Below are 14,983 nucleotides of genomic sequence, written 5' to 3'. Positions count from 1 at the left end.
AAAATGATAGATATTTAACTCTTATTGCAGGTGTTTTTATTGAAAGCTTTGACATCACTGGGAACTTTGCATATGAAGATAGAACACTTTGCCAATCTTACTTGTGACGTTATAATTATTACAAATGTACAGACATACCCCCTAGGAAAATGTTGGCTGTACCATGGCCAAGTATACCCCTTAGGATAATGTTGACTGTACCATGGTTTAGTATACCCCTAGGATAATGTGGACTTTGCCTTGGATAAGTATGGGCTTAGAGTTCTGCAGTCATGTGGAAATACTTCTTTGAATGTAACCTTTTGTGTGAGCATGTTTCTTGAAGTCACTTTTTATGAAAGGTCTATTGTTCAACGTAAGATTTTAATCGCAATCTGTGCCTTGTTAGGCAAAAAATGTTAGCAATACTGATGCAGATTTTTTTATCACTGGTGTTTTAGTGAAAGAATTTCTGCATTTTTACTGTCATTTTACAAGTTATGTCTTACTTGAGCTACCACTCTGTCTGTTTTAGCCATAAAAAGATGTACCGTGGTTTGGAAATTCTTTCGTGTCTGACCTTTTAAGATGAGTCCAAAAATTTCCAGTTTTAGCATTCATTCATGGAGGTTTTATTGCAACTCAATTTGAATTCTACTGTTATCACTTGTCTCTCTGTACAATTCATCTGTATTGGTGTATGAGGTGACCGGGACGACAACATTGAGAGTTTTTTAGAATTATATTTATCAGTAAATTTGAATCCTGATGAACTTATGGGATCAGTTTTTTAAAAATCCAAGATTGTAGATTGCATTTCGGAAACTGAATTAAAAATGAAAAAAATTCTTTTTATAGAAAATGAAATTTTCAGTGTTTTATCATACATGTATTGTTGTTTGTTTTTTTGGCTCTCAGGTGCTTTACCCAGCACGGGTAGGGTACTGGTGATCTTGTCATGGCTTTTGTCTGTCTGTCTATCTGTGTATGTGTGTGTGTGTCTGCGTGCATGTATGCATGCATGTCTGTAAGAGATCTGTATTGCGTTTGATCCACAAATTTCATACAGATTACTTCAATCTTGTTATAAAATCCGAAATAGTTTAACAGAAAATATATGCAATGGCTACTCATAGGGCAGAGTAACTGCTGATATACGGTAAATTTTTAATCAATACGCAATCCAGTGCTTCACAGGGTGCCATTTGACAGTATAGAGGGCATTTATAATGCAAAACACCCACACACAAGACACACATACAAATATACACATCCTGACCCCTCTGGCAGTGTAGCATACAATTTCCTTGGTTCCATGACCATTTTGTAGGGTGAACTCTGTATTCACAAAATTATTAAAAACAACAAACTTTGTCATCAATACGACAAAAAGTATATGAATAGACTGCTAACAGTGAATACAGCAAACAAAGTTTACAAGTTTGTGTTTCTCTGCTGTTGTTCCAATGTGCAATATCTTTGACCATTTACGATAACAACTGCCGCAGCTGCATACATGTACATATTGTCTGTACGTCACTATGCTAGCACACTGACATTTATTGCAGAGTAGGCCATGTCAAATAGATATTGACATATTTATGTATCACAAAATGGTCTATACATGTTATTGTATGAGAATTGTAAAGCGCAACCTTTTAGGGATACTGTTAAGAAGCACATATTTCAACGAAGTGAAAAACTTCCCCTTAAAAACACAACTCAAAAAACTTACAAAGGGAAAAATTCTCCAAAAAAATCATTAGGACTCTGAAGTAACTTCATCTTAGACTAACGTCCTTTCAACACATGGTCTGTAAAAGTTCACTGAAAATATAAAAATTGCTAAATAAATCACGATGTGGTTTTGGCTGTGGTAACATATTGACGATTCTGACCAAAGAATGGTCAATCACATTTCCGAACAGCGCCCTCCCAAGGCGATAAAAATTGGCGTTGTATCACAGACGTAGAGTTTCTCAACTGTCTATGGTTGTACCTTGAGAAATAGTATTATTTTGGCCTGATTGTTTTCCCTTTTTCTCTGAAAAGTAATACATTTTTCCACTGCAAGATTAGTAGAGACTAGAGAATAAGGTGCATCATTAATTAACAGTTTTCACTGAGTTTAAAACTAGGCATCAATTTATAGTATCTTCCACACCTAAAATTTAATATTCATCCAGTAAAGTAAGCAAGATAGGTGCTGTTTAAATCTCAGATTTGATTTGTGTCTTGGGCAGAAATTTATAAAAAATTTTGTTTGTTAAAGTATATGGTTTCAGTCGTGGTTGAGGGACTGTTAGTTCACTATCACCGAAAACATCTGCCATAGCAGATCCCGGAGTGCATGGAGCGGGGGACCTTTAGTTGGCATGCCTGAGGGCGCCCCTTTTCAAGACATGTATGTAATCAGAAGAAACTCCGGCCAAGTCGTCAGGAATATCTGGATATTTGCCTGCGTTTTCTCTGAGGTCTTACACGTATACTCAGAGTGCATCGCTCACCACTGGATCTGGTCGTCACTTATCCAACCACTGATACATTATATTATTGTAGCAGTAGTTCATCGTAGCTGTAGTAATAAAGTTTGAAGAAATAGAGCCGACGCCTCTGTCTCCATCACTTGAACTCAAAAGATCCTGCTTCATAAACAATCCCACACATGGTGCAAGTCTTATTATTTGTATCAGATTTATGTGAACTAAAGGCAATTCGATCAATATGCCTAGCCTCCTGATATTAAATGGTGTCCCTTAGAGTTCATTAATGTGGTGCTGAACTTAACAACACAGTTTGTCAAAGGAATGTTTTTAATTTCATCAAAAATGAAATATTTTCAAAAAGCAGAGAATCTAAAGTTTAGTATGGTAGCAATAGTTTACTCGAAGGATGCATTGAGATTACATCTGGGGCAGAAAACCTGAATTCTTGTATTGATGATAAAAATTGACATATTTTCTGCCAAACAAAATAGTCATTTTTAACGTATTATTTAAAGAACATAATGTTAAAATTTCAGAATTCGACCCGGCAGGAAGGAGTTAAATACTTTAGAAATCTTGAAATCGGGAGAAAAGAGATGACAGGAACTCGGGTGATTTGCATAAATTTGATACGCTTCTTTCTCACCCAACTTACGACTGCTTGACAAGCAACAAATATTGGGTCAACAAATTACGTACATAAAACTTAAAGGATCTTCGCAAAAAAAGTGATTTTGAACAAAATACACTGTGTTACACGTAACACCATCGCACCTTAAATAATAAACCATCAGGTTCTGTTTAACAGAAAAATTAGACATAAAAATTGCCATGCAGAATAATGAAATATTGTGCAAAAAGGTACGTGGGTCGCGATTTCATTAGACACGCATATATGTACGATTATGTAAGCTCTGCATGTCAGACATACAAATAGTATAAGCAGAGCTGATGATAATCGCAAACAAACGAACGTTTGAATAAAATTCCAGCTATAATTCGACAATAAGTATCTTAGTTTCGTGTTCGAATAGGCATACTCAATTTTGCTTTTTTCTGCAAGTGTGACTTTCCTTTTCCGCTTGAGTATATTTGAGATTCTGAAATCAAAATTGGGGGAAAACACATCTTTTTTTCATATTCTTGCGCTATCTATTCATAGCCAAAAGCACAAGAAAGAAAAAAGTATTTTTTGATCGAATTTCGAGATGCCCATGTATGTCTTAGACACATATATATGTACGATTATATAAGCTCTGCATGTCACACAATTAATCTTATTTGCATCTCTCTTACCAATGGCCATAGCATATCTGATGAAAAAATTAAATAACGCTAGTATTACTGAACGTATGTGATAAGCTTACTGTGCGCTCCATTTTCCATTTCGGCCCGGGTTTATTTTTTGTTAGTGTTTTTTACATTAACGATAGACTGTGAGATATTTGTGAGTCAGTGTAATATCTAAGACAACTGCGGTGTTTGTTTGTGGTGCTGTATTCTTTCCATACACCAGTAATAAGAACACAGGGAATTCCGATTCTTCTCGTTGTTGTTGTTGTTGTTGTTTGTTTGTTTGTTTGTTTGGAGTTCCCTTTTGTTAACGAATAACATACATAGATTAAATAACAACATAGATGAAGATGTTTACTAGTTTTCTCTGTTTATTTGAAAGAAAGCAACAAATTAATAAACTGTAAGATGAAAAGCCAGAGCACTTCGTGAAAAACTCTCGGTCAGGACACTACATTCTTGTCTGGGTTTAGTGGATACAGTGTGCGTGCTCTTCTGGTTTTTATCACTGTTCATTTCACATTTTATATTTTTACTTACTGCTTTATTTCAAGTAGAGAAAGAAGCAAAAAGCAAACATCTTCATGTTTATTTGCAAATGTATTTGTTATCGAACAAACAAACAAACAAACAAAGAGAAAACACAGGAGAATGAGTTCCCAGTGCTCAGAACTGTAGGCTATTTTTTCGGAAAACGTTTATAGAAAAAAATCGTTTTCTATTTTATTATTTTACATGATTCGTTGACGATCGTTATATTTTGTTCAGCAACGAATATAACAGAATAATAATGCCTTGTGGTTGGTCATTTGACATCATAGTATCTGTGAACTGTGGTCTTCATGCATTCTGTCTTCCCCGCTGATGAAATGGTATCGCCGAGATATGCAAATTTTGCAGGTCGGATGACATTCGGGTATGAGGTCACTGCACGTCGTTCCGTATCAAAGTTTCTTTTCAAATACGATCGACACAGAGGTCTGTGGCTGTTTGTCGGGTGGAAGTTTTCATCACGGGTGAGTGTTATTTTTTCCTGAAAATATTAGGGTGTATCACGATCTGATCCACATTGTTTTTCGGGTGAAAAAGGAACTAAACAAGCGATTTGCAAATAACATGTCACAGCATAGCAACGTTCACATCGCGCCGTGTAGTCACTGTCATGCAGGCACCAGGTCAAGGCAAACATACTGTACGGTTTGAAGTGAAAATAGCTGGTTAAGAAAGGGAATATAACCGAAAATCCATCTATATTTAATACTACTGATGTGTCAGAGGTATAACGTAGTTGTTTGTGCCGATTGCAGCACACAAACACCATGAAAATGGGGGCAAGCTTTTGACAAACCGGTGAATTATATCGAAGGTCAAAGTTCACACGAATGTGTGTCAGAAACTAGTGCATGTCCCTGTCTGTTCGGGTAGTTGTTGTCTTGCATTGCAGAACAGACGTCAAGGATAATTTGCAACTTGCTTGCAGTAAAATAAAGAATTAACAATACAAACGGCAATGTTCTCAAATTGATGGCAGCCCCTGTTTTGTTTTTAGATCGCCTGCCACCTAAAATGATTGCTGTGCGTGGCAGGACTGTGTTGTGTGCATTCACAGATATACCGGCTGCGCCTCTGCTGGTATACACACATCACTGCCACGCAGAGCGACGAAAATGCAAACTGCCCTTTTCAGAATACTACTATTTATAAATACAGAACGCAGATATGCAACACATCCAAGGTTCACCAGAACTACACTCACCATGTCTCAAAATACAAGGTATCTGCCAGTCTGGGAAATTATTTTATACTAATACTCTACACATATATTCACCATTTAGTGGCGCATTTATAATATTTGAACATTTTGATCAGATCTGATTCTCACGCATGACATATTCTGGACTTTGCACTTGAAATATTTCTGCCAAGCTCTTAATATTGTCACCGCTAAACATGCAACAATAGCCAAACATTATTTTTGTAAATTCATTATTACTTTGTAAGTCATCAACATTTAATTTAAACTGGTCAAGCAAACGGAAACTTTCAACCCTGCTGAATGGAATATTATAACCCCACAATTTCCGTTCACCAGAAGTCTATCTGCTGGTGCAACTAGTTGCACTGACAGAGTTTTCATAAAACACAATGAAGATATAATGGACAAATTATTCTGTGTCATCATTATTTTAGTTCTTCATTGATTTGAGATTTTTGCATACATGTATTTTTGTGACAGGAAAATTACTACAGTGTAAAATAGAGGGACCCTGTCCCTTTGGAGATAAAAATTCTCTCCTTTGTTCGGTTCAGTGCACATGATACATATGTCCTTTGCTTTACCGGTAGATATTTATCTTGCATTTAATATTGCTGGTAGAGTAACAATCACTTTCTTGATCCGTAGATTGGGTAAAGATTGCATAAAGGCAAGAATACAGTGATAATTTGCCATCAATAATAATTATTTGAAAAAATCTTTGATGTCATTGTGTGTTCCCAGTACAGACAATATCAAATATGTTACTCTGAAAGATATCAATGGTTAAACCGTATGTACCAGTATTTCCACAACATCATAACATTAAAAATGTCATCATTATTTAGATGAAAACATCAATAATTACAATTTAATGTGTTATCCTTGAAACATCAAGAGGTATTTCCCGTCATTATGTTTGTCATCCATCAAAACAGAAGTGAAATGTTTCATCATGGTGTTGTGGGGTCCTGTGTCCTCATACCGGTAACATGAATAACAAGTATTTGTCGGCAACCCACCCACATTTTGTTTTCATTTTCACAAACATCATCAAAATAAAATAGTATAATTCTGTCTGTGTATTTGGTGTATGGTGTGATTCTTTTGAATAACAATTGACAATATGTCGATGTACGCAGCACTCAGTTTGTCATTTTTTTTCAGTCACAGATGTTGCCGATTGTTTTCTGCTTGATCCTATCCATATGCAGATGTTGATCAGTTTATTCATGAGTGTTACAATAAAAATGCATGTTCATCACTCACCACCCCTACAAGGTCATCTTCAGTGCCTGGTACTGCAGTATTCTGTCACAGGAAGGGGTGTAAGCAATGAGAATCCCAAATCTCATCCACACACTAATGTGTCCATGTAGTCAGACCTTATGAAGACCCACAGGCATTTTATAACAAACGTCAATGGCTTATGCCTACTCACTGATTTTTGCTTAATTGTTGCAGGTGTGTTTACAGGCAGACAGATGGGGTCAGATCAAATAGCTAACAGACACTGACAATCTTTAGGGTACCCTGTGGGCATGAAAGTGAGAACTGCAATTGTTTGTTAAGCTACCAATTTAGCAATTGTATTGAATATTCTGTATTCACCATTCAAAGCATCACCTATCCAACCCCCCTCCCCCCCTCCCCCAGTGGCCAATAATTTTTGCAATGATCACTGCACAGGTTTTGAAGGTCCTAATCTTAACAAGATTGTACCAATACTTAACTTAGGAGAATGTTGATAGCAGAGATCGCGTTTCCTCTAAGTATGAAGAGGGGACAGGATATTGTGCCAATCTGTGTTTAAATAATCTAGCTAAACGTACTGGAAGGGGCAGCTGATCCAGAGAAAAAGTTTCTTTCCAATGATAGGGGCACTAAAATGAGCCAAGCTGACACAAATAAGAATAATGAAAGTCAAAGAAATTGACATCATAGTAATTAATATTTTCAAATTTTCAATGGAGTACCGGTAGGTGGACAGATCCACAGGGGTGGATGAGTGAAATGAGACTTTAATCACATATATCTTGACAACATTTCAGGTGTGAGTGCCGAGATGGAGTTTGACAGACATGTACTCATTCCGGCTTCCATGTCAGCATTCTTGATGTGGTATTCCCTGTACAATGTATTCTGCCTTGTCTTCCCGGCAAAGAGCTACGAGTGGAATTGTAGGTTTGTTACACTCATCCACGCTACGATAACCACCATTCTGTCCTGGATATGGGGCGTGTACTACAACCCCTGGGTTTTCACGGATCCAGGTAAGAATATCTGCCAAGTGTGTAGACATTTCTTTGGGATGTGTCCTTCCTTGTAATCTATGCTGAATGCAGCCTATCAAACTTAATAGCCACCTTGCAGCTTAGAATTCTCAAGCACCTTTTTCACTTGCGTCAAGCAGCCCACAACAGCAGATATGTCGATTGTGACAAAACACTGCAACTACTGAAAGTAACTGTAACAATTTATGTTTTATGCATAATAAAAACTTGCAGATAATTTCTGTTTCATAAACTTGGAACAAAAAGTCTAAGATCAGAATTTTGTCTCACAATAAAATGCTAAGCTAGAAGTTAGTGTCTTGCAACATTTAAACATCAGGAACTACGTTTCTAATAAAAAAATTAAATAATTTTTTTCTTTCTCAAAACACCAATGTCTGAGTTCATCAATGTTTGTAAGTTCCATGGAAAAAAACCAAAATCAGTGAGCTGTGTCATCATTTATTGTACAAAACAAGAATGTAGTAAATGTGGACTGTCGGTATTGAAGACCATACAAATTTATATAACACATTACAAAAACCATGGAACTAGATTCCTATTATGGTATTGCTAGTTCACACCAGTTTATGCCAAATGGTTTAGCATTGTACCTGTACATGGGCTTCTACAATATTGTGTTCAATGGACCAGTCTATAAGATCACCCCAGTAATTGTTGGCTATATTTTTGTTGAAATTTCTAGAAACTTCACTGGTACCGATCAGTTTTCATTAAAACAAGAAAGTTGTGCCAAAATATCATTTCTACATATTTACTGGTCCTGGGGTATATCAGACATGAGTTTTACTTTCTCTTCTCATAATTTTTTTTATCCAGAAGAAATGTATCACAAGATTACACAATATTTTCTTTGACTTTCTTATTCATTTATGTATAATTTACATTTAGAAAATTATTCCATTTTGACCAATGATGTGAATTGTCTCATCTGACCAATGATGTGAATTGTCTCATGTGACCAATGATGTGAATTGTCTCATCTGACCAATGATGTGAATCGTCTCATACTTTACGATGTTGAAGAAATTCATATATTGTAATCTGAATTTCTAAGGATATTGTTGTAACTCCAAAGTGACAAGAGCAGATTTTCATTCAAATTTTTCATGTTCTTCTGCAATGCACTTTTTTTAAGCAGGGATTTGCATATCATTTTATTCTACACTTCAAATTTTTTTTTTCTTTCAGGTGGAGAAAACAATGCCAGAGAAATTCTCGTTTGTACGATTTGCCTTGGATATTTCCTGTTTGACTTCATGTGGTGTCTATGGTTTTACGACCCCAATGAAAAAGTTATGCTGCTTCACCACTTTTTCACCATAGGGGGCATCCTACTCATCATGAACACCGGCCACGGCGGTACCGAGCTCAATGCGACCATTTTCGGCAGCGAGGTCTCCAATCCGTTTCTCCAAGCGCGGTGGTTCATGCGCGATGCCGGTTACGACAAGACCTGGATTTACGAGATAAACGATCTGCTTTTCATGGTGATATTTTTTGTATGTCGCATTTGCGTCGGCACGTACCTCATGTACACCGAGTGGTCTCACCCGCGGCCTTCGCTGGGCGTGAAGCTGGGCGGGACCGCCATTTACCTCGTCAGCGTGGTGTTCATGTATAACATCGCAATGTTCGCGTTCAAGAAGTACACCCGCATGTACAGAGCGTGGAAAAATCGGCTCAAGATGGTGAACGGCACGTTATCAAACGGACGCATCGAAAAGAAAGTGCAGTAGCTGACGATGTTATAAAGGTATAGAATACAAACAATTTACATCAAAGACGCTCTCTCAGAGATAAGATCTTTCTATACAATGCAATATTACCAGTATCATACCTATTACACAAGACATATCAACTTGGTTTATTTCATGATAATTACTTAGAGCCAATGTTGTAATCAGATGCACCATAGTTCAGCAGTGAAACTTGTTATTCCTGATAAAAGCAGCTGTAGTTTCTGGCAAGCATTAACATGGCATTTCAGACATGAATTTCTTTATATCTCTTCTCATTATGGGTGAATTGATTATCCAAAATCTACTCTCAAAGATGTCAGTACTTGTGCTCACTTGACAATCAATCATGTTATTTCATCCAACACTCTCTTCCAGGCAACGCTGATTTTGTAAATGTTGGTCGGGTCAACTATGATATTTCTTAAAGAATCAAGATTTTTTGCCAGATGGTTTTTAATGAATTTTTGCTTTCACTCACAAACTATTTCTGAAACTTGTTCATAGAATGTAGTTCACTGAGACACAGCTTTGTCTGTGAAGGTTAGAGACATGATTTGATTAATCCATCTCCGCTGATGACACATAGTGTCAAGAAAAATAATAATCTACTCTGGTTTTACAGATCTCAGAAAATTCCTTTGACTCTTGGAAAAATTGACCAAACTTTCATCAATTCTTCAGTTGCAACATATACTTTAACTATGTCCAGACAAATTTTCTCTCTCTCTAACGTTCAACTCCATTGAAAATATCTAGTGCAGACTTTGTACCAATTTGTTTTACGCCTGGCTCAATCAAATTTACACATATATTCATAATTTTTCTACTGTTCTAACATGCAGATAAGATGCTTATGCAAATTATACTTCTTTGATGTCCTCTGATGTGCAGCGGAAAAGTACATTAAAACTTTGACAAGAGGGTCAAAGTTCAAGACTTCAGGTCATGTAAATCCTGACCTCAGTTATCAACAATGATGTTGATGATTTTTTGTACTTTGAAGCAGCTCACTCATTTGTTTACCAGTCAATTGTAATCCTTAATCTTAAGGGAGCCATCTGACAGGGCTATCCATTTCAATTAAGGGTGGTCATACACATGTGGGAAATGACTGTGTGAGGTAGAGATGGTATTTTTCTGCAGGACAAACCTGAAGGATAGTAGTACAAATTTGTTTCTTAGTTCGCCCTCCATTTTCCCGAAGCCACTGCATGATAATCATGAGCTATTCGGTTCTATCTGTAGGCTATGTCAAAGATTAGACGCTTTTCAGAGGTGTTGTCTCTTTTTAAACAACTCTGTTGACATTTTGTCATGAAATATCAGAGATTATTTATACCCTGTGTGAGGGCGCTGTTCTCTGACGTTGTACTTATTCGATTTCAAAATCTGGAATAATGGACTGAAGATGTACGGCTGTTTACCACCAAGTGGGACTATGTTGCTGTTGTTAGTGATGAAATCCATCATGCATGACATTAGTATCCATTCCATGTTATGATGTATGCAAATTTTTGGAGCAAAGGTCAGCTCATTTGCATGTCTTTCAGATGAACTGGGGTTCATATCATCGTTTCTTTTATCTTTTATGTTTGAAAATGAGGTTGACGATAAACCTTATCCATTTCTCTGTCGGAATTTTTTAAGGTTTGACAAGGGAACAAGGTAGCTGGCTTTCAGAGGCCAAGTCTGTGAAAATCACAAACGCCATTTTAAAAGGGAAATTACTCGCTGTTGAGGGGGATTTTTTATCATCATATCAAGTACATGAGTTAGAATAAGGCCTTATCTCTTAAATGTATCATTGTCAATGAAGTAATTTAAATATTTGTAATTTTCAATTTCTGACATTTTAAAGTCTTTAAATCATTGTAATTTAGAGTTTTTTGCAGTGATGTGTAATTAATCAATCATTGAAATGAAATATTTTGTAATTGTTAACTTCAAAGATTCAAGGTAGGGTGTTGTAATCCCATTATCCCCTTCCATCTTCTGCTTGCATCCCCATTGTCTGAATAGTTTAGTCCATTACAAAAATCCAGTATACATACATGGAATACACCATTTGAATTGGGGGGTGTGTCATTTCAAAGTATTGAAATGTGACTAGTGTCTGTGTATACAATTCAGTGACATTAGTGTTGTCATTTTGTTTTTTGCTGCTCATAACAACTGTACCTTGTTAATTATTTACATAACCTTGATGATTTTATCTTTTGAATTATTGCCGAACTTCTAGACTTGTTTATTGTCATAAATTATAGAAAGAATGCATATTATGAACAAGCTTCTCTTTAAAATATTTGATATTTTTACACCTTGGTACATAATCTTTTTACTTGTGATTTCTGACATACTTTAGACGGATCAATTTTTAATGAATTCTAATTAATTGTAACTTGCTAAATTACCTCATGTGTTCTCATCAGTAGGGTAAATAGACCCCCCCTAAAAATAAAAAATTAAAGGCTTTGTTTCTCGTCTTACACTGTATCAATTTAGACGGGCCACATCAGCTGTATTTTTATGTTCACTTGAAACAAATGACCATAAAAAATGACAGTGCTTTAGAATCACGAAGTTACCCATTGTGCAGTTCTGGACAGTGAACTAGTCCCTTGTCTTTTTGCTGTCTCTGTGGAATTTACCAATTCATGTAAACATTTCTGTCTTGTTGTTTGTATGTCAACTGTGGATTTTGTCGGCTCAAACAAAACAAAAACACAATAAGTCGCCATGTTGCTGCATCATTTTGCGTCAAAAATAATTTGGATGAAAAGCAAACGTGCAATTTTTTTAGGTCTGCAATTCCGGATACACCACTGACTGCCCTTTTACCAGTTTGTTACGATCGACATTTTTGTTTTCTGAATAACACTGAACAGCATCGATAATTACAGCATGTCATGTTCCATTGACAATGCACAATATTCATCTGAATTTTCCTTTCAAAACAAATTTTACGTCCCTGTGATGGACGATAAGTTTTAAAACCAAATTGATATCCCAGTCTGTGATGGGAGATAAGGTTTTAAGAGAAACAGCTTAACCACTGAAACTGCAATATCAGTTTGATGTTTTTCTGAATTTTTCGAACCTACACAAACACAAAATTTCTTTTGTGCAATTCACTTAGCCAAAATGTTAGCATGGATTCCGAACATCACAGTCTGTTGTGAGAAAGACCAGGCTCAATTACAAATTACTGCAGCCTATATGTATGACTACTCTCGCTGTTTACAACGATGCCTTTCCTTAAAAGACAATACAGACATTTATTCACCATACAATAACTGCAGGTTCTCATTTTCACTTCTATAACTTTTGTGTGTGTGTAACTGAACAACACCGGCTGCCCAACCTCTTTTGAATATCGAATTTTGGTACGGCTGCAATTTTTTCATTGGGAAAATTGGCTTTGTTCATAGGGGAATAGGGATAGTCAGGTTACAGGTGTTGAAAAACTTACTCATTTTTCATCCAGCGTTTTAAAAAAGTATTCCCCTATTGTGCCTGAGCTATCGTGATCAAATAATCTTACTGTGCAGGTCAATCCACCTTTACAGCCCCTGGTCATAGTCCATATGGTCCAACTTAGCCATCAGGGATAGTGAGACTGTACCAAAGTACAGCAATGACAGGGGGGTGACTCAGTGAACGACACTGATGCACTGAAATCTTTGAACGTTTGTACTTCGTGCCGAAGTTGTGAAATTTTGCAGAAAAGTTGCGCTTTGTACAAATATTTTGAAGAGGTTAATTTTTGGCACGGCAATGAGCAATTGAATGAAAAAATGTCACTTCACAGAATAGTTTAGATTCAACCTCATCATTTGTAGTGCAATAGTAGAAATGTGTTTAATTTGACTTTGTTACAAAATAGAAATCTTAATATATCTTAATATATGCAATATTCTGTCAGTCTGTCCTTGTAGACTACCATTCATTGTGAGCTGTACCAATACATTGTAATGTTCCTCTGTAACGTATAGATGGCTAGAAAACTTAATGTGATTTTCATTTAATAGCTTAAAATTAGAAGTACTGAGTTATATTCCAATTTCTGTGTTCAAGGTGTCTTTAACTAAAGGAAAACAGCTATAGCTTTTTTATCATTCCTTTTGTGAGTATAAAACAAGTCAATTTGTTTACTCTTGGCTTTCCAATCATGGCACATTATGAACAGTGTGCAGTGTAATCATTGACAAAAATGAACTTCAGATTAGAACCAAAGAAATCCATTTTACAGAAGGAACAAAATTATTAGAAACTACGTCAAAAGTCGCAGCTACGGTGATGTTGAAGCCACACAACTCAATCATCCTGATATCCCGGTACATGGTTATACTCCAGTTCTACTGAAAAACAAACTCCAACTTGACGCCTTCAGTAGTTTGACAAATCGTAATTTTCTGTGATGGATGCCCAGTTCCACAGTGTTTGTACGCCTTTCCCATTTACAATGACAAGTTATCATTTGTAATTTTATTTCTGAGAATGTCATTTTAAATCTAACCATTATTTGGAATCTCAGGTTGATCACTATATATCTTATTTTATACCAAAGGGACAATAACGGTAATTTTTCATGATATTTTCAGTTTTTGTTTTTGAAAAACAGTTTATTTTTGTCTTCTTCTTTTCCCCAAGCAGGTTTAAATATGGGTTTTTAGCCTTACAAAAATGAGTTCTGTAGGACATACAATGACGTTTCTGACTTAACCCTTTCACCCCCAGTTCCCTGTATACAGGTCCAACTTTACCATAGAAAACAATGGATTTGGGACAAACCATGGTGGTGAAAGGGTTAAATCTATTGTAAACAGTAGTATCTTATTTTACACTTATACAGACTGTAGAAGTCGTCCACTAAATGCAAGATACTTCAACATGATTTGGGAATTGAAAAAGAAACTGTATTTTACACAACAGAACAAAATTGATCGAAATACAATACAGTACAGCTTATATACATGTAGCTTCATTTGAATCTATCACAAAGTAAGATTGTTGTCACTGGGGAAGACAATCGATATCAGATTTAGAGTTTATGTTTTTCATTTTTTTATCCAAAAAATATCCTCAGCAAACGTCAATTAAAATATTGATATCTTTCAAACTTGAATAACTTTTTATGTGTACGGTAATGAACTTTAAGACGGAGATAAATAAAATCATTAAGTCTTGGTTTCAAGACTTGTCATAACTCTAATTCCTGTGTAGAGTTTGGTCAACTTTTTTGTGTATAATTGTGGTCATACCTCTGACACCCCCACCCTCAGTTGTTATCCTGGAAAAACACTCAAAATTTTTCAGTCGTTCCTGTTTGATAGTTTAATATCCATCATACTTACAGATTGAAGTCGGTTTGATTGTGAGAGAAGCGGACTGATTATTACTAGTACTGGTAGAAATGGTAGTAGTAATAGAAGT

At 36.0% G+C, this 14,983-nt stretch overlaps 1 protein-coding gene across 1 annotated transcript; it reads left to right on the top strand.

The window, feature by feature from the left end:
- Nucleotides 1-4,643: 4,643 nt before the first annotated feature.
- On the top strand, nt 4,644-14,762 carry LOC139126993 (TLC domain-containing protein 5-like). Its single transcript, XM_070692911.1, has 3 exons — nt 4,644-4,774; nt 7,566-7,787; nt 9,000-14,762. The coding sequence occupies exons 2-3, from the start codon at nt 7,580-7,582 to the stop codon at nt 9,545-9,547; spliced, it is 756 nt and encodes a 251-aa protein (XP_070549012.1). The 5' UTR covers nt 4,644-4,774; nt 7,566-7,579; the 3' UTR covers nt 9,548-14,762.
- The last annotated feature ends 221 nt before the right edge of the window (nt 14,763-14,983 follow it).

The sequence above is a fragment of the Ptychodera flava genome, unplaced genomic scaffold (genome assembly GCF_041260155.1).
Source record: "Ptychodera flava strain L36383 unplaced genomic scaffold, AS_Pfla_20210202 Scaffold_28__1_contigs__length_4768798_pilon, whole genome shotgun sequence".
NCBI classification, from domain to species: domain Eukaryota; kingdom Metazoa; phylum Hemichordata; class Enteropneusta; family Ptychoderidae; genus Ptychodera; species Ptychodera flava.
Note: the sequence above shows the minus strand (reverse complement) of the source record. Positions and strands in the feature narration are given on the sequence as shown.